This window comes from Protomyctophum parallelum (assembly GCF_964188405.1).
Source record: "Protomyctophum parallelum genome assembly, chromosome: 19".
NCBI classification, from domain to species: Eukaryota; Metazoa; Chordata; class Actinopteri; order Myctophiformes; family Myctophidae; genus Protomyctophum; species Protomyctophum parallelum.
The window spans coordinates 6,528,969-6,553,307 of NC_139717.1; the positions used below are offsets into that span (position 1 = coordinate 6,528,969).

Here is a 24,339-nt window from a genome sequence, read left to right on the forward strand (position 1 = left end):
ATAGGTTTTTCAGAAAAAGAAGCCTTTTTTAGTGTTAATATAATTCCATAGAGAAACAAGCCCCTGTTGGCTCTCAACGGGTGAAATGAACTCAGACTCCAGAACACAGGGCACACTTCAGCCATTCAACTCAACGGGTGAAATGAACTCAGACTCCAGAACACAGGGCACACTTCAGCCATTCAACTCAACGGGTGAAGTGAACTCAGACTCCAGAACACAGGGCACACTTCAGCCATTCAACTCAACGGGTGAAATGAACTCAGACTCCAGAACACAGGGCACACTTCAGCCATTCAACTCAACGGGTGAAGTGAACTCAGACTCCAGAACACAGGGCACACTTCAGCCATTCAACTCAACGGGTGAAGTGAACTCAGACTCCAGAACACAGGGCACACTTCAGCCATTCAACTCAACGGGTGAAATGAACTCAGACTCCAGAACACAGGGCACACTTCAGCCATTCAACTCAACGGGTGAAGTGAACTCAGACTCCAGAACACAGGGCACACTTCAGCCATTCAACTCAACGGGTGAAATGAACTCAGACTCCAGAACACAGGGCACACTTCAGCCATTCAACACAACGGGTGAAGTGAACTCAGACTCCAGAACACAGGGCACACTTCAGCCATTCAACTCAACGGGTGAAGTGAACTCAGACTCCAGAACACAGGGCACACTTCAGCCATTCAACTCAACGGGTGAAATGAACTCAGACTCCAGAACACAGGGCACACTTCAGCCATTCAACTCAACGGGTGAAGTGAACTCAGACTCCAGAACACAGGGCACACTTCAGCCATTCAACTCAACGGGTGAAATGAACTCAGACTCCAGAACACAGGGCACACTTCAGCCATTCAACTCAACGGGTGAAGTGAACTCAGACTCCAGAACACAGGGCACACTTCAGCCATTCAACTCAACGGGTGAAGTGAACTCAGACTCCAGAACACAGGGCACACCTCAGCCATTCAACTCAACGGGTGAAAGGAACTCAGACTCCAGAACACAGGGCACACTTCAGCCATTCAACTCAACGGGTGAAGTGAACTCAGACTCCAGAACACAGGGCACACTTCAGCCATTCAACTCAACGGGTGAAATGAACTCAGACTCCAGAACACAGGGCACACTTCAGCCATTCAACTCAACGGGTGAAGTGAACTCAGACTCCAGAACACAGGGCACACTTCAGCCATTCAACTCAACGGGTGAAGTGAACTCAGACTCCAGAACACAGGGCACACTTCAGCCATTCAACTCAACGGGTGAAGTGAACTCAGACTCCAGAACACAGGGCACACTTCAGCCATTCAACTCAACGGGTGAAGTGAACTCAGACTCCAGAACACAGGGCACACTTCAGCCATTCAACTCAACGGGTGAAATGAACTCAGACTCCAGAACACAGGGCACACTTCAGCCATTCAACTCAACGGGTGAAGTGAACTCAGACTCCAGAACACAGGGCACACTTCAGCCATTCAACTCAACGGGTGAAGTGAACTCAGACTCCAGAACACAGGGCACACCTCAGCCATTCAACTCAACGGGTGAAAGGAACTCAGACTCCAGAACACAGGGCACACTTCAGCCATTCAACTCAACGGGTGAAGTGAACTCAGACTCCAGAACACAGGGCACACTTCAGCCATTCAACTTCAAACAGCAGCTGTGGAGAAAGCTTCCATTGGCCCTGTGCGAGTGTGCGTTGCCATGACAGTGGCGTTGGCAGCGAAGGCTCCTTTTGTGGAGAAATAGAATCCAAAGGAAAGTATATATATATATATATACGCACATCTCTAAAAAACTTCTACAGGTGCTGACACAACTGTGTGTGTGTGTGTGTGTGTGTGTGTGTGTGTGTGTGTGTGTGTGTGTGTGTGTGTGTGTGTGTGTGTGTGTGTGTGTGTGTGTGTGTGTGTGTGTGTGTGTGTGTGTGTGTGTGTGTGTGTGTGTGTGCGCGTGCGTGCAGAGTGAGAAAGCTGAAGGACACTGAAGGAGTGAGAACTTTCTCAAGCTAAATGAGGATAAGACAGAAGTTCTCATAATCGGTTCTAGCGAGCAGAAAGAATCAATAATAAGCAGACTTGGCAACCTGACTGTAGAAAGTAACAGTACAGTTAAGAACCTGGGCGTTATTATTGATTCTGAATTGAATTTTAATTCACACATTAATCATGTTACCAAGACTGCCTTTTTCACCTTAGAAATATTGCACGAATCAGAGCCTATTTGTCCTTGGACGATGCAAAAACGCTAATCCACGCCTTTGTTTTTTCTCGGCTTGACTACTGCAATGCACTCTTTTCAGGACTGCCTAAGAAAACGACTGACAGATTACAACTTGTCCAAAATGCAGCAGCTAGAGTTTTAACTAGAACTAAGATGAGAGAACATATTACTCCAGTTTTGGCATCAAAAAACTATGCATCACATAGTTTTACTATGCACGTTCCTACCCTGCCCTGACTGATTTGCTGCATGTGGTGTTTTTATGTGTGTGTGTGTGTGTGTGTGTGCGTGTGCGTGTGTGCGTGCAGGGTGAGGAAGCTGAAGGACACTCTGGTGACGGTGCAACAGCTGGATAAGAACATGAGTAACCTGCGAAGCTGGCTGTCCCGCGTGGAGGCGGAGCTGTCCCGACCAATCACCTACAGCGTCTGTCACCACGGGGAGATCCAGAGGAGGCTGCAGGAACAGCAGGTACACTTATAGGGGATTCACACTATGGTCCCGGGTGCTCACTCGGGACCACTTGGCAGATGTTGTGGTAGTGTGAATGATGCGTACCGTTCCCGGGAGCGGATCGCCCAACCGTCCCCGGGACCGCATGGGGGGCGGGTCTCTGGACCGTTGAAGAACACCGTTTGGGTCTTTACTTAGACCTACAAATTCTTCTCTAAATCAGTACTTTCACAAAGTGATGCGCAGTGAGCTTGTATACAGTATCTGCTATTTTTGAATAGCCAATGCAAAAAAATCAAAAATGACACCGGATGCTTTCTCGGTTCTATAATAGGTTAATTTCTTTCTTTCTTTCTTAATCTCTCTCTCTGCCTCCCTCCTTCCATCCCACCCTCTGTATTAATAATGCATATATCCATGTCTGTCCTTTGTGTTTTTGGGGATCAGTACACAGTGCCATACCTCTCTCTCTCATCAGCCCTCCTGTGTCTCCTGTTATCTGTCTGCTGGTGTGTGACCTGTCTGTCTGTCTGTCTGTCTGTCTGTCTGTGTGGACTGACTCCATGACGTCTCTCTGTCTGTGTGGACTGACTCCATGCCGTCTGTCTGTCTGTGTGGACTGACTCCATGCCGTCTGTCTCTCTGTCTGTCTGTCTGTCTGTCTGTGTGGACTGACTCCATGCCGTCTGTCTGTCTGTGTGGACTGACTCCATGCCGTCTGTCTGTGTGGACTGACTCCATGCCGTCTGTCTGTCTGTCTGTGTGGACTGACTCCATGCCGTCTGTCTGTCTGTCTGTGTGGACTGACTCCATGCCGTCTGTCTGTCTGTCTGTCTGTGTGGACTGACTCCATGCCGTCTGTCTGTCTGTCTGTGTGGACTGACTCCATGCCGTCTGTCTGTCTGTCTGTGTGGACTGACTCCATGACGTCTGTCTGTCTGTCTGTGTGGACTGACTCCATGCCGTCTGTCTGTCTGTCTGTGTGTCTGTCTGTCTGTCTGTCTGTCTGTCTGTCTGTCTGTGTGGACTGACTCCATGCCGTCTGTCTGTCTGTCTGTGTGGACTGACTCCATGCCGTCTGTCTGTCTGTCTGTGTGGACTGACTCCATGCCGTCTGTCTGTCTGTCTGTGTGGACTGACTCCATGCCGTCTGTCTGTCTGTCTGTGTGGACTGACTCCATGCCGTCTGTCTGTCTGTGTGGACTGACTCCATGCTGTCTGTCTGTCTGTGTGGACTGACTCCATGCCGTCTGTCTGTCTGTGTGTCTGTGTGTCTGTGTCTGTCTGTCTGTCTGTCTGTCTGTCTGTCTGTCTGTCTGTCTGTCTGTCTGTCTGTCTGTCTGTCTGTCTGTCTGTCTGTCTGTGTGGACTGACTCCATGCCGTCTGTCTGTCTGTGTGGACTGACTCCATGCCGTCTGTCTGTCTGTCTGTCTGTGTGGACTGACTCCATGCCGTCTGTCTGTCTGTGTGGACTGACTCCATGCCGTCTGTCTGTGTGGACTGACTCCATGCCGTCTGTCTGTCTGTCTGTGTGGACTGACTCCATGCCGTCTCTCTGTCTGTCTGTGTGGACTGACTCCATGCCGTCTGTCTGTCTGTGTGGACTGACTCCATGCCGTCTGTCTGTCTGTCTGTCTGTCTGTCTGTGTGGACTGACTCCATGCCGTCTGTCTGTCTGTGTGGACTGACTCCATGCCGTCTGTCTGTCTGTCTGTCTGTCTGTGTGGACTGACTCCATGCCGTCTGTCTCTCTGTCTGTGTGGACTGACTCCATGCCGTCTCTCTGTCTGTCTGTGTGGACTGACTCCATGCCGTCTGTCTGTCTGTGTGGACTGACTCCATGCCGTCTGTCTGTATGTGTGGACTGACTCCATGCCGTCTGTCTGTCTGTGTGTGTGGACTGACTCCATGCCGTCTGTCTGTCTGTGTGTGTGGACTGACTCCATGCCGTCTGTCTGTCTGTGTGGACTGACTCCATGCCGTCTGTCTGTCTGTCTGTGTGGACTGACTCCATGCCGTCTGTCTGTCTGTCTGTGTGTGTGGACTGACTCCATGCCGTCTGTCTGTCTGTCTGTGTGGACTGACTCCATGCCGTCTGTCTGTCTGTCTGTGTGGACTGACTCCATGCCGTCCGTCTGTCTGTCTGTCTGTCTGTGTGGACTGACTCCATGCCGTCCGTCTGTCTGTCCAGGAGCTCCAGAGGGACATTGAGCAGCACACAGAGGGCGTGGCCTCCGTGCTGAGCCTCTGTGACGTCCTGCTGAGAGACGAGGACGCGGCGTGTGGGACGGAGACGGAGAGCCACTCCCTGCAGGAGACCAGCCGCAGCCTGGACCAGCGCTGGAGGGCCATCTGCACCATGGCTCTGGACCGCAGACTCAGGTTGGGTCTATGTCTCTCTATCTCTCTCTCTCTGCACCATGGCTCTGGACCGCAGACTCAGGTTGGGTCTATGTCTCTCTCTCTCTCTCTCTCTGCACCATGGCTCTGGACCGCAGACTCAGGTTGGGTCTATGTCTCTCTATCGCTCTCTCTCTGCACCATGGCTCTGGACCGCAGACTCAGGTCTGTCTCTCTCTCTCTGCACCATGGCTCTGGACCGCAGACTCAGGTTGGGTCTATGTCTCTCTATCTCTCTCTCTCTGCACCATGGCTCTGGACCGCAGACTCAGGTTGGGTCTATGTCTCTCTCTCTCTCTCTCTCTCTCTCTGTACCATGGCTCTGGACCGCAGACTCAGGTCTGTCTCTCTCTCTCTGCACCATGGCTCTGGACCGCAGACTCAGGTCTGTCTCTATGTCTCTCTATCTCTATCTCTCTGTACCATGGCTCTGGACCGCAGACTCAGGTCTGTCTCTATGTCTCTCTATCTCTCTGTACCATGGCTCTGGACCGCAGACTCAGGTCTGTCTCTATGTCTCTCTCTCTCTCTCTCTCTGCACCATGGCTCTGGACCGCAGACTCAGGTCTGTCTCTATGTCTCTCTCTCTCTCTCTCTCTGCACCATGGCTCTGGACCGCAGACTCAGGTTGGGTCTATGTCTCTCTCTCTCTCTCTCTCTCTCTGTACCATGGCTCTGGACCGCAGACTCAGGTTGGGTCTATGTCTCTCTCTCTCTCTCTCTCTCTCTGTACCATGGCTCTGGACCACAGACTCAGGTTGGGTCTATGTCTCTCTATCTCTCTCTCTCTGTACCATGGCTCTGGACCGCAGACTCAGGTTGGGTCTATGTCTCTCTCTCTCGCTCTCTCTCTGTACCATGGCTCTGGACCGCAGACTCAGGTCTGTCTCTATGTCTCTCTCTCTCTCTCTGTACCATGGCTCTGGACCGCAGACTCAGGTTGGGTCTATGTCTCTCTATCTCTCTCTCTCTGTACCATGGCTCTGGACCGCAGACTCAGGTTGGGTCTATGTCTCTCTATCTCTCTCTCTCTGTACCATGGCTCTGGACCGCAGACTCAGGTCTGTCTCTATGTCTCTCTCTCTCTCTCTCTCTCTCTGTACCATGGCTCTGGACCGCAGACTCAGGTTGGGTCTATGTCTCTCTCTCTCTGTACCATGGCTCTGGACCGCAGACTCAGGTCTGTCTCTATGTCTCTCTCTCTCTCTCTCTCTCTCTGTACCATGGCTCTGGACCGCAGACTCAGGTCTGTCTCTATGTCTCTCTCTCTCTCTCTCTCTCTCTCTGTACCATGGCTCTGGACCGCAGACTCAGGTTGGGTCTATGTCTCTCTCTCTCTCTCTCTCTCTGTACCATGGCTCTGGACCGCAGACTCAGGTCTGTCTCTATGTGTCTCTCTCTCTCTCTCTCTCTGTACCATGGCTCTGGACCGCAGACTCAGGTCTGTCTCTATGTCTCTCTCTCTCTCTCTCTCTCTCTGTACCATGGCTCTGGACCGCAGACTCAGGTCTGTCTCTATGTGTCTCTCTCTCTCTCTCTCTCTCTCTCTGTACCATGGCTCTGGACCGCAGACTCAGGTCTGTCTCTATGTCTCTCTGTCTCTCTCTCTCTCTCTCTCTGTACCATGGCTCTGGACCGCAGACTCAGGTCTGTCTCTATGTCTCTCTCTCTCTCTCTCTCTCTCTGTACCATGGCTCTGGACCGCAGACTCAGGTCTGTCTCTATGTGTCTCTCTCTCTCTCTCTCTCTGTACCATGGCTCTGGACCGCAGACTCAGGTCTGTCTCTATGTCTCTCTCTCTCTCTCTCTGTACCATGGCTCTGGACCGCAGACTCAGGTCTGTCTCTATGTCTCTCTCTCTCTCTCTCTCTGTACCATGGCTCTGGACCGCAGACTCAGGTTGAGTCTATGTCTCTCTGTCTCTGTCTCTCTCTCTGTACCATGGCTCTGGACCGCAGACTCAGGTCTGTCTCTATGTCTCTCTCTCTCTCTCTCTCTGTACCATGGCTCTGGACCGCAGACTCAGGTTGGGTCTATGTCTCTCTGTCTCTCTCTCTCTGCACCATGGCTCTGGACCGCAGACTCAGGTCTGTCTCTATGTCTCTCTCTCTCTCTCTCTCTGCACCATGGCTCTGGACCGCAGACTCAGGTCTGTCTCTATGTCTCTCTCTCTCTCTCTCTCTCTCTGCACCATGGCTCTGGACCGCAGACTCAGGTTGGGTCTATGTCTCTCTCTCTCTCTCTCTGTACCATGGCTCTGGACCGCAGACTCAGGTTGGGTCTCTGTCTCTCTGTCTCTCTGTCTCTGTCTCTGTCTCTCTGTCTCTCTGTCTCTCTGTCTCTCTCTCTCTCTCTCTCTCTCTCTCTCTCTCTCTCTCTCTCTCTTAATATGAATATGATATGAATATTGCAGCCTAATATGCTGTAAAACTTTCTCTTTCTTTATCTATATGGTCCGGTCCTGTACGGGCCGTGGTTGGTGCTGAGAAATGTGCTCTCTTGAGTCTTGCGAGATCAAATTAATGATTCATAATTATCTTAATAGCCTAATTTTTGTAGTTTACGTGGCACAGTCTCACCAGAACTCACACAGCAATTTTATTGTTATTTTTTTTATTCAAATTATTAATTTAATACATTTGATTATTCTTTTATTTTTTACATTTGAATGTTCATTTGAATATGGAATATTCGTTGGCAGCACTATTATGCTAATGCTTGTAACGTTTTGTGTTTGAGTCCTAACACCTTTTGTAGGAAAATTAACATCTTCATTGCAAAATCAGTCATCAAAGACATCTGTCCCAGTCTAGAAATAATACTTACTGACATGGTTGTAAAACTCACCAGAAATGTGTTGGGTGAACTTACAAAATGCTTGGTTTTGGAGATGCCATATAGTCTGTATTTGTTAATAGTTGTAATAAACGAAGCAATAAATGTTGGGTTCCTTTTTGCCAGAGGTGATGTAGGTATTATGGATTATTAATTTATTACACATTGCAGGATTGAGGAGACGTGGAGAATGTGGTGCAAGTTCCTGGACGACTACTCTCGCTTTGAGGACTGGCTGAAAATGGCCGAACGCACCGCCGCCAACCCCAACTCTGCCGACGTCCTCTACACCGTGGCCAAGGAGGAGCTGAAGAAGTTCGAGGTTGGTTGTAGAGCAACTAGAATTTACCCCAACAATTAACCTGCTGTCATTTTGTCAATCCAAAATTGATGCGATGATTTGTTTGGAGATACTTTTCAGTCAATCAAATGTGCTATGACTGAGATATTTGATATTTGCCTGAGAAGTGTTAAAATTGGATATAGGGGAAACAAAATGTAACATTGTATCACCTTTAGTGAAAGAGCAAAGGCCTAAGAACCGCCTAAGACCTGGAAATAAGAGTCTCAAAATAGGGGCCTTAAGTTAAGGCCTATTCATAGTCTGGATTTTCGGTGCTGAAATAACGTTGAGCGGTGGTGAGTAAAAACAGAGAGAAGGGCTGGAGCGGTGGCGGTGGTTTGCTCTTCACCGCGGCTCGTGACGTCATGTTGTAGTTCGGTGGAAATCCAGACTATGTATGAGCCTTTAGTGTTCATTGTTTAGAACAGTGGTTCCCAAAGCGGGGTCCGGGGACCCGTAGGGGTCTTGTGAGTGTTCCAGGGGGCCATTTGGTTCACATTAACATTGACTTAACAATACAAATGCGGCTCTCAGAGATAGAAATGCCATTAAATAGCCATTAAAAGCCTATTGCATATCAAACTGAGGGTTGTTGAAATTAAAATGATTGAGAATCACTGCTAGAGCCGTAAAAATGTTCTCTTATGGGGGACCCTGGCATGTCTTTTCAAATGGGGGTCCGTGGGATAATTGGTGTCGATTTGGGGGTCCTTGAGGTGAACAAATTTGGGAACCACTGGTTTAGAAGCGTACAGTACAGTACAGTACATATCCATTCTTCTGGTTCTCCCTCTCAGGGTTTAGAAGCGTACAGTACATACATACATACAGTACATATCCATTGTTCCTGGTTCTCCCTCTCAGGGTTTAGAAGCGTACAGTACATACATACATACAGTACATATCCATTGTTCCTGGTTCTCCCTCTCAGGGTTTAGAAGCGTACAGTACATACATACATACAGTACATATCCATTGTTCCTGGTTCTCCCTCTCAGGGTTTAGAAGCGTACAGTACAGTACATAACTACATATCCATTCTTCTGGTTCTCCCTCTCAGGGTTTAGAAGCGTACCGTACATACAGTACATATCCATTGTTCCTGGTTCTCCCTCTCAGGGTTTAGAAGCGTACCGTACATACAGTACATATCCATTCTTCTGGTTCTCCCTCTCAGGGTTTAGAAGCGTACAGTACATATCCATTGTTCCTGGTTCTCCCTCTCAGGGTTTAGAAGCGTACCGTACATACAGTACATATCCATTCTTCTGGTTCTCCCTCTCAGGGTTTAGAAGCGTACAGTACATATCCATTGTTCCTGGTTCTCCCTCTCAGGGTTTAGAAGCGTACAGTACAGTACATAACTACATATCCATTCTTCTGGTTCTCCCTCTCAGGGTTTAGAAGCGTACCGTACATACAGTACATATCCATTCTTCTGGTTCTCCCTCTCAGGGTTTAGAAGCGTACAGTACATACAGTACATATCCATTGTTCCTGGTTCTCCCTCTCAGGGTTTAGAAGCGTACAGTACATATCCATTGTTCCTGGTTCTCCCTCTCAGGGTTTAGAAGCGTACAGTACATATCCATTGTTCCTGGTTCTCCCTCTCAGGGTTTAGAAGCATACAGTACATACATTTACATATCCATTCTTCTGGTTCTCCCTCTCAGGGTTTCCAGAGGCAGGTCCATGAACGTCTGACCCAGCTGGAGCTGGTCAACACTCAGTACCGCCGGCTGACCATGGAGAACCGCACGGACCGGGCCAGCCAGCTCAAAGCCATGGTCCACCAGGGCAACCAGCGCTGGGACGCGCTGTACCGCAGGGTGGGGGCCGTCCTCCGCAGGCTCAAGGTAATTAACCCATTCTGACCTGAGATCAGATTCTAAAAATGTCTATTACTTCCTGACAGTTTCATTATTAACCCATTCTGACCTGAGATCAGATTCTAAAAGTGTCTTCGATTTTTCAAAAATAGCAGACCTACAAGCTTGTATCGCGCCACTCGGTGGCGCGATATGAGCTTGTAGATCTGCTATTTTTCAATAGCTAAAGCACGACTCGATGCTAATTCCAAAATGGGATCCCGTTCAGAATGGGTTAAAGAGATCCATCTGAATTGACTGTTGGTTTAATTCTGAGAGTGTTGGTTTAACTCTGAGAGTGTTGGTTTAACTCTGAGAGTGGCAAATGGATAAATTTACACTGTGACTATTTAAAAAAAAATAAGTTAGTCAATTGCCCTATACTGTACATCATTTGTTTGCCGTGGTATTCATCTCTCAGTTAACTTAAATAGCTATTTAATTTAAGTTATTTTAACTTGTGACTCATGTAAAATATTAGTTTTTTTTGTTAAGTAAAATCAGACAGAAGTAGCATGTGCTTAAATTCATAATTTTAGAAAATGTTTCAGATGTCAAACATGTCTGAGCTGATGGAATGGTGATGGATGAGGATGGTCATAGTCATGGAAGGGGAACCTTCTGAAAGCTTCATGGACTCAAAGATAATCAACTTCTAAATAAACCTCTCAGACATGCTAGTAGCATTTATACTGATTGATTATACAGTTGATTAGACAGACAAGCAATAATTTATAGTGCTGGATCACATGGCAACGTACTGTATATGGCATGTGTGGTATGGTACAGAAACACAATGCACAATGTACTGTAGGATGTGTAGCATTTATTCATATTATACACAAGTAATTTAATTGAAAACAGCCTTTGACTATAAGAAAGGAAAGAGGTGGCACAGCTCATCACGATGCGGGGTATTATTGAAATGGCCTGGAGAAAAGAAAAAGTCAGTCAGTCAACACACCATATTTCACAATATATCCTTTTCCGTTTCGGGAGAAATAAAGTCATTGAAAGACATTGTTACATGTTGTGAGTAGCCTACATGTTGTATACACATGAGGAATTAGTTGTAACATTTAGAAGAAGAATTTATTTATAAGAGAGGGAAACAAAGAAAGGTGCGTCCGTGCGTGCGTGCAGCAGTGTTTTTGGCAGCAAATTTCTATTTTAGTTTAGTCATAGTCTTTGGACTGAAACTTCATTTAGTTTTAGTCACATTTTAGTCACCTGGAATGTCTTAGTGTTAGTCTAGTTTTAGTCGACTAAATGTCGTAAGATTTTAGTCGACTAAATCTACAGTTGATTTAGTCGACTAAAATGTATTTTGGCGGACCTTGATGCCGTCGTAATGAGTGTTTTTTACAATTGCTGAAAATAGCCGTGCGACGCGTTGTGAGCTTGTAGATCGGCTATTTCCAGCATGCAACCAAGTGTAAAATGACTTATACTGGATCTCTTGTCCACTAGTCCCTTCCTAACATTTTAGTCTAGTTTTTATTTGTCGACGAAATTGTCAGTATATTTAGTCTATAGTTTTAGTCACCATAGCTTAGTTTTCATTTAGTTTCCATTTGTTTTTGTCAGTGAAAAAAGGTAGTCGACGAACATTTTTCGTCTTAGTTTTAGTCGACGAAAACAACACTGGTAGCCTACATTTTGTATACACAGTTGTAACATTTAGAAGAAGAATTTATTTATAAGAGAGGGAAAAAAAGAATTGCAGGCAGAATTGAATTCAGTTCCACGTCGCTTGCAGAAAAAGTTTACAGACTACGGGCAGCCGCAGAACTGTTCTTTTGACCAGTGTTGTTTTTGGCAGCAAATTTCTATTTTAGTTTTAGTCATAGTCTCTTGAATAGTTTTCACTTAGTTTCAGTCACATTTTAGTCACCTGGAATGTTCTAGTGTTTAGTCTAGTTTTAGTCGACTAAATGTCATACGATTTTAGTCGACTAAATCTACAGTTGATTTAGTCGACTAAAATGTGTTTTGACAGGCCTTGATGTCGTTGTAATGACATATTTTACACTTTGGTTGCATGCTGAAAATAGCAGATCTACAATCTCGCAACGTGTCGCACTGTAGATCTGCTATTTTCAGCATGCAACCCAGCATATAACTGGATCTCTTGTCCACTAGTCCCTTCCTAACATTTTAGTCTAGTTTTTATTTGTCGACGAAATTGTCAGTATATTTAGTCTCAGTTTTAGTCACCATAGATTTGTTTTTATTTAGTTTTTATTTAGTTTTAATCAGTGAAAAAAGGTAGTCGACGAACATTTTTCGTCTTAGTTTTAGTCGACGAAAACAACACTGCTTTTGACTGACACAACATTTAGACTATAGGTTCTGTATACAGTAGGTCTCGTTGGAATGATTTAGAATCGTCATTTTTATTTAGAATAAATAAATCGCATCAGCAAGAATTCTCGCTCCATTGAAACCGAGCATTCAATAACATCCCTCATCATGGATAATAATCATTGTATTCCTATTATCTTATCAAAATAGTAAACAAATTCCAAGTTAATTAACCAGCCAAACATATATTATGATTTAATTCGTTGGAAATGGAATGCAGGTTTGAACAATGTCCTCTCCAGCTGGAGAGGGAGGTGTGAACTGTTGAAGATCTTTAGACGAGTGGGGGAGAAAGGGGGACGGCGGTCGATTTGGCCGAAAAAGCCAGACCTACTAGGTATAACTATGCCTAAAATCATATTTACAAAACGTTTCAGATGGGGGGAAAAAAAACAGAGATGATTTCAATCGAATATTTAGACAAAGTCATGCAAGGGGAACTTTCTCTGGACTTCATGGGCTAAGAAAATCAACTTTAAAATCTCTCCTCCTCAGCATTTCACCAGCCAGAGGGAGGACTTCGAGGGCACCAGAGAGAGCATGTTGGTGTGGCTGACAGAGCTGGACCTGAAGCTGACCAACGTGGAGCACTTCTCAGAAAGCAACGTCCACTGCAAGATGCAGCAACTCAATGTAAGCACAAAAGAGCACGCACGTATACACGCACGCACGCACGGCGCACGCACACATCATCATTTTTCCACCGTGGTCGAGATCATGGATTTCACAACGCCACGCCAGACTTCGGTCCTTCATTGCCATCCCCAGTTCCTGCTTACCGATGCCTGTGTCCCTAGCGATGACATCAGGGAACGACTGTTTTTTTACCTCTGGTCTGCTTTGAGACAGGATTCCAGAGAAGAAGAAGGGAAGATATAACCTCATGATCAGCTCTGTAGCAGACAGTCCACGATAGGAATATGCAATGTGGCCCTGAGTGTGTGGAGTGAGTGTGGAACATAGACTGTAAAAAATATGGACAAAGCGTTCCCCGGGTCTAACATGAACGTAAAATGAAGCCTGTAATAATATGCTAATTCCTGATGTAAGTCGCCATCTTTGGTACCAGCTGGCCATTGGCTGGCTCCGTTTTGTATACCAGCTGGTCATTGGCTGCCCAGACAACGAGGCGGGACTTCCCCCCTTCTTCTCCGTTGGTTTTTATTTTGACTCGAGTGGGAGGGGAATCCCGATCATAGACTGTAATGGTAGCCACGCCCCTCAGAACATACGCGATGTTTTTTTTTCTTTATGGTCATTTTTTTAATTAATGGGACCATAATTTTCCAAAAAGAATATTATGACATTAGAAATGAGACTTTAAACTAGTGACTGGAAGAAGAAAGTATTCATGACCATGTTTATTAAGGTAATACAGTCTAGGTGAAGTTGGGCCAAAATACATGGGCCTCTATGGAGCTATGGGGCTTTTTGGGTCCGGTCCAGCGCCACAACAGGCCATTATATGAACTACCGATTTCAAATGAGGCTTCACGAAATATCTGGCTGACTGCCCCCCTGGTGTGGAAATATTGCGACCCTCTCCATGGTCAAAGTTGCCCACCCCCTGCTTTAAACCTCAATTTCTCTCCTCCACAGTCACACACATGTATGCCATCACCCGGCCAGTCCATCATAGTGTTCTAATATCTCTGCATGGCTCCCCAGGGCTTCCAGAAGGAGATAGCGCTGAACACGGAGCGTATCGATAGACGGCCTCATGGTGTTCTTATATCTCTGCAGGGCTTCCAGAAGGAGATAGCGCTGAACACGGAGCGTATCGACGGCCTCATGGTGTTCTTATATCTCTGCAGGGCTTCCAGAAGGAGATAGCGCTGAACACGGAGCGTATCGACGGCCTCATGGTGTTCTTATATCTCTGCAGGGCTTCCAGAAGGAGATAGCGCTGAACACGGAGCGTATCGACGGCCTCATGGTGTTCTTATATCTCCGCAGGGCTTCCAGAAGGAGATAGCGCTGAACACAGAGCGTATCGACGGCCTCATGGTGTTCTTATATCTCCGCAGGGCTTCCAGAAGGAGATAGCGCTGAACACGGAGCGTATCGACGGCCTCATCGTGTTCGGGGAGGGCCTGATCCAGGGCAGCTGCCCTCAGGACGCTGCCCTCATGGAGGAGGAGCTGGAGGAGCTGCACTCCTACTGTCAGGAGGTGTTCGGTCGCCTGGTCCGCTTCCACCAGCGCCTCAGCCAGCCACAGGTTAGACCTCTCTCACACACACACACACACACACCTGGTCCGCTTCCACCAGCGGCTCAGCCAGCCACAGGTTAGACCTCTCACACACACATGCACGCATGCACACATGCACACACACACACGCACGCAAACACACACACGCACGTGCGCACTTCATCAAAGTTTGATGACATTTAGTAATGGTGGCCGGGCCTTGAAATGAAACGGGTTGAAAACCACTGGTCTACTATTTGAAAAGGAATATAATGCAAGATGCTACACTATGTATTAGCTTAAAAACTAGTTAAAAAAGGATGCCAGTCAATCATGACCTGGCATCCCTTTTTAACTCGTTTTTAACGTTTTTAACTCACATCTTTGCTTCTGAGGGGGGTCCCTGTATGGAACGACATATTTTCAGATGGGGCTCGTGGCCAAATGCCAAAATATAATTCCGGGGGTCCTTGACATGAACCACTGACAACGGCCTCAGGTCTAAATGGTTTAATATAAACCGCTGTGGATTAAGAGCGTCTGCTAACTGCCTAAATTGTAATGCAGACCTAATGCTCACATAGTCCTACACCTGCTCTCTCTCTCTCTCTCTCCCTCTCTCTCCCTCTATCTCCCTCTCTCTCTCTCTCTCTCTCTCTCTCTCTCTCTCTCTCTCTCTCTCCCTCTCTCCCTCTCTCTCTCTCTCTCTCTCTCTCTCTCTCTCTCTCTCTCTCTCTCTCTCTCTCTCTCTCTCTCTCTCTCTCTCTCTCTGCCACCTCAGTCGGTCAAGGAAGAACCGGAGCTCTTTGGCGACGGCACCTCCCTGGAGGGCAGCTTGGAGCTGATTGGCCGGCCGTGGCTGGGCGGGCGGGGCCAACACGGCAGCCTGCCGGCCACGCCCGTCCACCTGCTCCGCTGTCCGCTGGAGCGCCGGGCGGGAACGCCGGCCAGCGTGGAGTCTCTGCCGCTGGAGTGGGACCACACGGGAGACGTGGGCGGATCCTCCTCGCACGAGGACGACGACGACGATGAAGACCGGCAGGACGATGAAGACGACGACTCCTACTTCAGCGCACTGTCAGGTAGGAGGAGAGTTACACCACACTGTCAGGTAGGAGGAGAGTTACACCACACTGTCAGGTAGGACGAGAGTTACACCACACTGTCAGGTAGGAGGAGAGTTACACCACACTGTCAGGTAGGAGGAGAGTTACACCACACTGTCAGGTAGGAGGAGAGTTACACCACACTGTCAGTTAGGAGGAGAGTTACACCACACTGTCAGGTAGGAGAGTTACACCACACTGTCAGGTAGGAGGAGAGTTACACCACACTGTCAGGTAGGAGGAGAGTTACACCACACTGTCAGGTAGGAGGAGAGTTACACCACACTGTCAGGTAGGAGAGTTACACCACACTGTCAGGTAGGAGGAGAGTTACACCACACTGTCAGGTAGGAGGAGAGTTACACCACACTGTCGGGTAGGAGGAGAGTTACACCACACTGTCAGGTAGGAGGAGAGTTACACCACACTGTCAGGTAGGAGGAGAGTTACACCACACTGTCAGGTAGGAGGAGAGTTACACCACACTGTCAGGTAGGAGGAGAGTTACACCACACTGTCAGGTAGGAGGAGAGTTACACCACACTGTCAGGTAGGAGGAGAGTTACACCACACTGTCAGGTAGGAGGAGAGTTACACCACACTGTCAGGTAGGAGGAGAGTTACACCACACTGTCAGGTAGGAGGAGAGTTACACCACACTGTCAGGTAGGAGAGTTACACCACACTGTCAGGTAGGAGGAGAGTTACACCACACTGTCAGGTAGGAGGAGAGTTACACCACACTGTCAGGTAGGAGGAGAGTTACACCACACTGTCAGGTAGGAGAGTTACACCACACTGTCAGGTAGGAGGAGAGTTACACCACACTGTCAGGTAGGAGGAGAGTTACACCACACTGTCGGGTAGGAGGAGAGTTACACCACACTGTCAGGTAGGAGGAGAGTTACACCACACTGTCAGGTAGGAGGAGAGTTACACCACACTGTCAGGTAGGAGGAGAGTTACACCACACTGTCAGGTAGGAGGAGAGTTACACCACACTGTCAGGTAGGAGGAGAGTTACACCACACTGTCAGGTAGGAGGAGAGTTACACCACACTGTCAGGTAGGAGGAGAGTTACACCACACTGTCAGGTAGGACGAGAGTTACACCACACTGTCAGGTAGGACGAGAGTTACACCACACTGTCAGGTAGGAGGAGAGTTACACCACACTGTCAGGTAGGACGAGAGTTACACCACACTGTCAGGTAGGACGAGAGTTACACCACACTGTCAGGTAGGAGGAGAGTTACACCACACTGTCAGGTAGGACGAGAGTTACACCACACTGTCAGGTAGGAGGAGAGTTACACCACACTGTCAGGTAGGACGAGAGTTACACCACACTGTCAGGTAGGAGGAGAGTTACACCACACTGTCAGGTAGGAGGAGAGTTACACCACACTGTCAGGTAGGAGGAGAGTTACACCACACTGTCAGGTAGGACGAGAGTTACACCACACTGTCAGGTAGGAGGAGAGTTACACCACACTGTCAGGTAGGATGAGAGTTACACCACACTGTCAGGTAGGATGAGAGTTACACCACACTGTCAGGTAGGAGGAGAGTTACACCACACTGTCAGGTAGGAGGAGAGTTACACCACACTGTCAGGTAGGAGGAGAGTTACACCACACTGTCAGGTAGGACGAGAGTTACACCACACTGTCAGGTAGGAGGAGAGTTACACCACACTCTTACTTCAGCGCACTGTCAGGTAGGAGGAGAGTTACACACCAGTGTTGATTTCGTCGACTAAAACTGTGACGAAAGATGTTCGTCGACTACCTTTTTTCACTGACGGAAACTAAATGGAACTCAGCTACTATGACTAAAACTAAGACTAAATATATTGACAATTTCGTCAACAAATAAAAACTAGAGTAAAATGTTAAAGAGGGACAAGAGATCCAGTATAAGTAATTTTACACTCCTGAAAATCCTGAAATCCTGAAAATAGCTGTAATATATAGTGTAAAATCTGTCATTACGACGGCATCAAGGCCCGCCAAAACACAAAATCTTATGACATTTAGTCGACTAAAACTAGACTAAACACTAAAACATTCCGAGTGACTAAAATGCGACTAAAGCTAAGTGAAAACTATTCAGGAGACTATGACTAAAACTAGTCAACACTGGTTCCACCACAGCCCTTCCACACCACTGCTTCATCATTCATGTTTGAGTTTTTTCTTCTCTTTTTTCTGTTATAAATCAGTGCTATTGAAGGTATCTGGAGAACTCGCCAGTTTACCAACTCTGATGAAATTCTTCATCAATGTCTTCATCGTTATGCTAACATGATGTCAACCCCACAGATGTTATAGTTCATTGTCTCCACCAGGCCGAAGGCATGTGGGGAGAGTATGTTTTGCACTCCGTCCGTCCGCGTGTGTGTGTGTGTGTCCGTGTGTGTGTGTGTCCGTGAACAGCTAATCTCGGCCACCGTTAACCCGGTCGATGCCATATTTTGCACACACACTCCCTGGATGCCAACCATGAACCTCTGCCCCAAACTTTCCAGAACGGCCTGTTATAGCGCCACCAGGAGGCCGCTTTGTGCAAAACAAGTTTTTCCATGCCATATTTTTCACACACACTCCCTGGATGCCAACCATGAACCTCTGCCCCAAACTTTCCAGAACGGCCTGTTATAGCGCCACCAGGAGGCCGCTTTGTGCAAAACAAGTTTTTGCACAGTACACCTACAGATTTTGTCCAAACATCACGCAAATTGGTACACAGTCTCTCTAGAGCCATTCAACGAAACGGGTCTTTCAGATTTATCAGACTCCATCCTGATTGGTTAAGATTGGCTTCCAAAGTTCACAGGAGTGCTCAATTTCAAACAAAATGCTGCAAATCATGAACACATCGCGTGATTTCCGTGAAATTGTGCACCCACATTCCCACTAGGCCGAGGACGAAATGCCACATGAACAATTTCAACTCAGCCTCAAGGTGGCGCTATAACTGGCCGAAAAGTGTTTTTACCTCTAACTGCACGGATCTGTGGATAACCTGGTGGAGACCTGTGCCCGGAAGGGCACTTTTTCTAGTTTCCAAAGTGATTTTGTGCAATTAAAGGGTCAGCTATTCAATGATAAAAAGTTGAGTATGTGAATAGCAATGCACTAAAACGCCGCGACTCTGTAAACTGGTGAGTTCTCCGGTATCCCTGTTGAACACCCTTTACGTCTGTGTGTTGTTTCGAAAATATTGAACCAATGGAAAGTAGTAAAAAGTGCTTGGGACAAAACCTCTTAACTCCATTGGACCGTCAAACTCTCTGCTAAAGCAGCTAACACCTACCCCTCTCATACAAGTAATTAACAATAAGTAAAGTCACAACACCCAACTTTGATGAGGCAGTATTGCTTTGTTTTCAAAGTATAAGATTTTCTTAATTTCCTGAAAATTGTATATTTTTCATGTCCTGAAAAATGAACATTTTGGAGGTTTCTTCCCAACAGCATGTTTTGTATATATTTCACTACTCTGGATAGTAATAAGTGCAAATAACAAGATGACGTGATACAGTATATGGAGTATTTCTTTGAGGGGCTCCTATGTCCAGCTTTGAGGGTTTGTGTGTTTGTTTAAACACAAACATCGAAGACAAAAGTGAGGACGCACATTGTGATTGGCCAGAATGAGATGACGTACGATGATAAGAGCGCCCCTCAGTCACTTCACTTTTTGATTCTGATTTTTAATAATGCAAATGTATTTTTTTCATTTGTACTGTAATGCACATTATACCCACACCCAGTGTGCTGAATATATTTCGTTTTAAAAGGCCACACACAGCACGCTTCTCCACAAACGCATGATTTAAATAAATGCAAATGTCACATAATGAGGGATAATGAACCCAATTTGGGGGGTCCTTGACATTTACATGAAATTATTTTTTGGGAACCACTGATATAAAACGCACACACGCGCACACACACACACACACACACACACGCCCACACACACACACACACACACGCACGCACACGCACACAAAACCAACGGTTCCATCTTCATTCCTGACCGTCTCCCTCTCAGAGAGCCTGGAGGAGGAGGAGGAGTATATGGAAGCCTGGGAGGGCCCCTCCGCCCAGGGCCCCTCCACCCTGGGCCCCTCCACCCTGGGACCCTCCTCTCTGGGTAGGAGTCAACCTCTCTTCCTCCACCCCATCGCCAAGGGCACCCCCCGACCCCCCACCACCACCCTTTAACACTCTCTGAGATCGCCAAACGCACCCCCCCCCCCCCTCACCCCCCCCACACTTCTCCACGCTCTGAGAACCATGTCACAAACATACTGTCGCCATCATGACATTTTACTCCACGCATTGATCGTCGGATAAATAATTGCGGTTGATGATGATAATTATTGTGTTTAGGGCATGAAAATAAAAATAAAACATTTTTGTTTTGACTTTTGGCTTTCAGGCTTTGTAAGCACAAATTTAATCAAAATAAATCAATATATATACTTTTATTTTTCATTTGAATACTTTGTTTTAGATACCATAAATCACTGATCTACAAGCTCACAGAGCTTTAGAGCAGTTATTTCCGCTATGTTCTAAAAACAAATGATAAATATATATTATTTTAAACACAAAAGATGAATTTATACAGATCAGGAGGATTATGCAAAGTATAACTGCTGCAATCTGGAATAATCACGATCAGGCGATTATTATGTAATGATTGTGACAGCTCTATCAGGGGCTCGGTGTTGCTTCATGGCTGCAGCTGTGTCACTCCTCCACTCTCCAGAGGAAGGCTTTCCCCCTCCTCCTCCTCCTCCTCAGCTGTGTCACTCCTCCACTCTCCAGAGGAAGGCTTTCCCCCTCCTCCTCCTCAGCTGTGTCACTCCTCCACTCTCCAGAGGAAGGCTTTCCCCCTCCTCCTCCTCAGCTGTGTCACTCCTCCACTCTCCAGAGGAAGGCTTTCCTCCTCCTCCTCCTCAGCTGTGTCACTCCTCCACTCTCCAGAGGAAGGCTTTCCCCCCCCTCCTCCTCAGCTGTGTCACTCCTCCACTCTCCAGACGAGGAAGGCTTTCCCCCTCCTCCTCCTCAGCTGTGTCACTCCTCCACTCTCCAGAGGAAGGCTTTCCCCCTCCTCCTCCTCAGCTGTGTCACTCCTCCACTCTCCAGACGAGGAAGGCTTTCCCCTTCCTCCTCCTCAGCTGTGTCACTCCTCCACTCTCCAGAGGAAGGCTTTCCTCCTCCTCCTCCTCCTCCTCAGCTGTGTCACTCCTCCACTCTCCAGAGGAAGGCTTTCCCCCTCCTCCTCCTCAGCTGTGTCACTCCTCCACTCTCCAGAGGAAGGCTTTCCCCCTCCTCCTCCTCCTCAGCTGTGTCACTCCTCCACTCTCCAGAGGAAGGCTTTCCCCCTCCTCCTCCTCAGCTGTGTCACTCCTCCTCTCTCCAGAGGAAGGCTTTCCCCCTCCTCCTCCTCAGCTGTGTCACTCCTCCTCTCTCCAGAGGAAGGCTTTCCCCCTCCTCCTCCTCAGCTGTGTCACTCCTCCACTCTCCAGAGGAAGGCTTTCCCCCTCCTCCTCCTCAGCTGTGTCACTCCTCCACTCTCCAGAGGAAGGCTTTCCCCCTCCTCCTCCTCAGCTGTGTCACTCCTCCACTCTCCAGAGGAAGGCTTTCCCCCTCCTCCTCCTCCTCAGCTGTGTCACTCCTCCACTCTCCAGAGGAAGGCTTTCCCCCTCCTCCTCCTCAGCTGTGTCACTCCTCCACTCTCCAGAGGAAGGCTTTCCCCCTCCTCCTCCTCAGCTGTGTCACTCCTCCACTCTCCAGAGGAAGGCTTCCCCCCCCCCTCCTCAGCTGTGTCACTCCTCCACTCTCCAGAGGAAGGCTTTCCCCCTCCTCCTCCTCCTCAGCTGTGTCACTCCTCTACTCTCCAGAGGAAGGCTTTCCCCCTCCTCCTCCTCCTCAGCTGTGTCACTCCTCCACTCTCCAGAGGAAGGCTTTCCCCCTCCTCCTCCTCAGCTGTGTCACTCCTCCACTCTCCAGAGGAAGGCTTTCCCCCTCCTCCTCCTCCTCAGCTGTGTCACTCCTCCACTCTCCAGAGGAAGGCTTTCCCCCTCCTCCTCCTCAGCTGTGTCACTCCTCCACTCTCCAGAGGAAGGCTTTCCCCCTCCTCCTCCTCAGCTGTGTCACTCCTCCACTCTCCAGAGGAAGGCTTTCCCCCCCCCTCCTCAGCTGTGTCACTCCTCCACTCTCCAGAGGAAGGCTTTCCCCCTCCTCCTCCTCCTCAGCTGTGTCACTCCTCTACTCTCCAGAGGAAGGCTTTCCCCCTCCTCCTCCTCAGCTGTGTCACTCCTCCTCTCTCCAGAGGAAGGCTTTCCCCCTCCTCCTCCTCAGCTGTGTCACTCCTCCACTCTCCAGAGGAAGGCTTTCCCCCTCCTCCTCCTCAGCTGTGTCACTCCTCCACTCTCCAGACGAGGAAGGCTTTCCCCCTCCTCCTCCTCCTCAGCTGTGTCACTCCTCCACTCTCCAGAGGAAGGCTTTCCCCCTCCTCCTCCTCCTCAGCTGTGTCACTCCTCCACTCTCCAGAGGAAGGCTTTCCCCCTCCTCCTCCTCAGCTGTGTCACTCCTCCTCTCTCCAGAGGAAGGCTTTCCCCCTCCTCCTCCTCAGCTGTGTCACTCCTCCTCTCTCCAGAGGAAGGCTTTCCCCCTCCTCCTCCTCCTCAGCTGTGTCACTCCTCCACTCTCCAGAGGAAGGCTTTCCCCCTCCTCCTCCTCAGCTGTGTCACTCCTCCACTCTCCAGAGGAAGGCTTTCCCCCTCCTCCTCCTCCTCAGCTGTGTCACTCCTCCACTCTCCAGAGGAAGGCTTTCCCCCTCCTCCTCCTCAGCTGTGTCACTCCTCCACTCTCCAGAGGAAGGCTTTCCCCCTCCTCCTCCTCAGCTGTGTCACTCCTCCACTCTCCAGAGGAAGGCTTTCCCCCTCCTCCTCCTCAGCTGTGTCACTCCTCCACTCTCCAGAGGAAGGCTTTCCCCCTCCTCCTCCTCCTCCTCAGCTGTGTCACTCCTCCACTCTCCAGAGGAAGGCTTTCCCCCTCCTCCTCCTCAGCTGTGTCACTCCTCCACTCTCCAGAGGAAGGCTTTCCCCCTCCTCCTCCTCAGCTGTGTCACTCCTCTACTCTCCAGAGGAAGGCTTTCCCCCTCCTCCTCCTCAGCTGTGTCACTCCTCCACTCTCCAGAGGAAGGCTTTCCCCCTCCTCCTCCTCAGCTGTGTCACTCCTCCACTCTCCAGAGGAAGGCTTTCCCCCTCCTCCTCCTCAGCTGTGTCACTCCTCCACTCTCCAGAGGAAGGCTTTCCCCCTCCTCCTCCTCAGCTGTGTCACTCCTCCACTCTCCAGAGGAAGGCTTTCCCCCCCCCTCCTCCTCAGCTGTGTCACTCCTCCACTCTCCAGAGGAAGGCTTTCCCCCTCCTCCTCCTCCTCAGCTGTGTCACTCCTCCACTCTCCAGAGGAAGGCAACGGAACCACTGTGATGCTGCTGATGAAATTTAGCATATTGTTCTTCTAACCCTTTGACCTGATTTGGCCCCAATAGAGACGTCACTAACTGGTCCAGGTTCTGACCGTGCTTGCTGGGAAATGCTGGGGTTCTTCAGCTATGCATTAAGTCATCATTTCCTCCAGTGTGGGCATCATGGACAGTTACAAAACACTGTACTATAACTACTTTGGGTTCTACTCGTGTCTCTCGCTCTGCTATTCTTCACTTCTACTCTTTCTACTGCATGTTTTAATGTGTATTTCTCCCCCCCCCCCCCCCTCCACTATAGGGCATAGCAGTGGTGGCCATTTTACGGTTCCATTGATCCAGACCCCTTTTTTTTCTCCCCATAGATATTTAGAGCCTATAGAATCAAGCCATCCAGGATCCTGGGGAAATCATGATCCATAATAATGAATTGCATTCTTATAGCGCTTTTCCAAGTGCTCAAAGCGCATTACAATGGTTCATTCTTTCATACATTTGATTCTGTTAAAAACTAAAATGAAAACTACAAAACAAAGGGTACAATTCTTTGTTTTTCTGGATTGATGGAACGCAACTGCTATGTCCTTATTGTCCTATATCGTCATGTCCCATCCTCAGGTAAAGCTTTTTTATGGTTAAACTGTCTAGAATAAGGTTTGTCTGTACAGTATGTGTGTCATTGTGAATGAAAATATTTAAATGGAAACTAAATTAAAACTAAGCTATGACGACTAAAACTAAGGCTAAATATATCGACAATTTCGTCAACAAATGCAAACTAGACAAAAATGTTAGGAAGGGACTAAAATCTTAGTCTTTAGTCTTTAATCTTTAGTCGACTAAAACTAGACTAACACTAAAACATTCCAGGTGACAAAAATGTGACAGAAACTAATAAATGATAACTATTACAATGACTATATGACTAAATATGGCGAAAATATAGCAGACCGGTGGCAACTCGTGTTGCAAGTTAACACCATGTGAACTTGAAATTTGGCTATTTTACGGAACAATACAG

The 24,339-nt window shown here is 48.2% G+C and overlaps 1 protein-coding gene across 1 annotated transcript in view; it reads left to right on the top strand.

Moving 5' to 3' along the window:
- Positions 1-24,339, top strand: part of LOC310876423 (nesprin-2-like) — a 203,790-nt gene that overhangs the window by 161,427 nt on the left and 18,024 nt on the right. The window contains exons 85-92 of the mRNA XM_083789954.1: positions 2,553-2,715; positions 4,890-5,080; positions 8,105-8,255; positions 9,950-10,132; positions 13,004-13,141; positions 14,536-14,727; positions 15,482-15,782; positions 19,869-19,970. Of these exons, the coding sequence (XP_083646080.1) occupies positions 2,553-2,715; positions 4,890-5,080; positions 8,105-8,255; positions 9,950-10,132; positions 13,004-13,141; positions 14,536-14,727; positions 15,482-15,782; positions 19,869-19,970 (1,421 nt within the window). The remainder of the gene's footprint in view (positions 1-2,552; positions 2,716-4,889; positions 5,081-8,104; positions 8,256-9,949; positions 10,133-13,003; positions 13,142-14,535; positions 14,728-15,481; positions 15,783-19,868; positions 19,971-24,339) is intronic.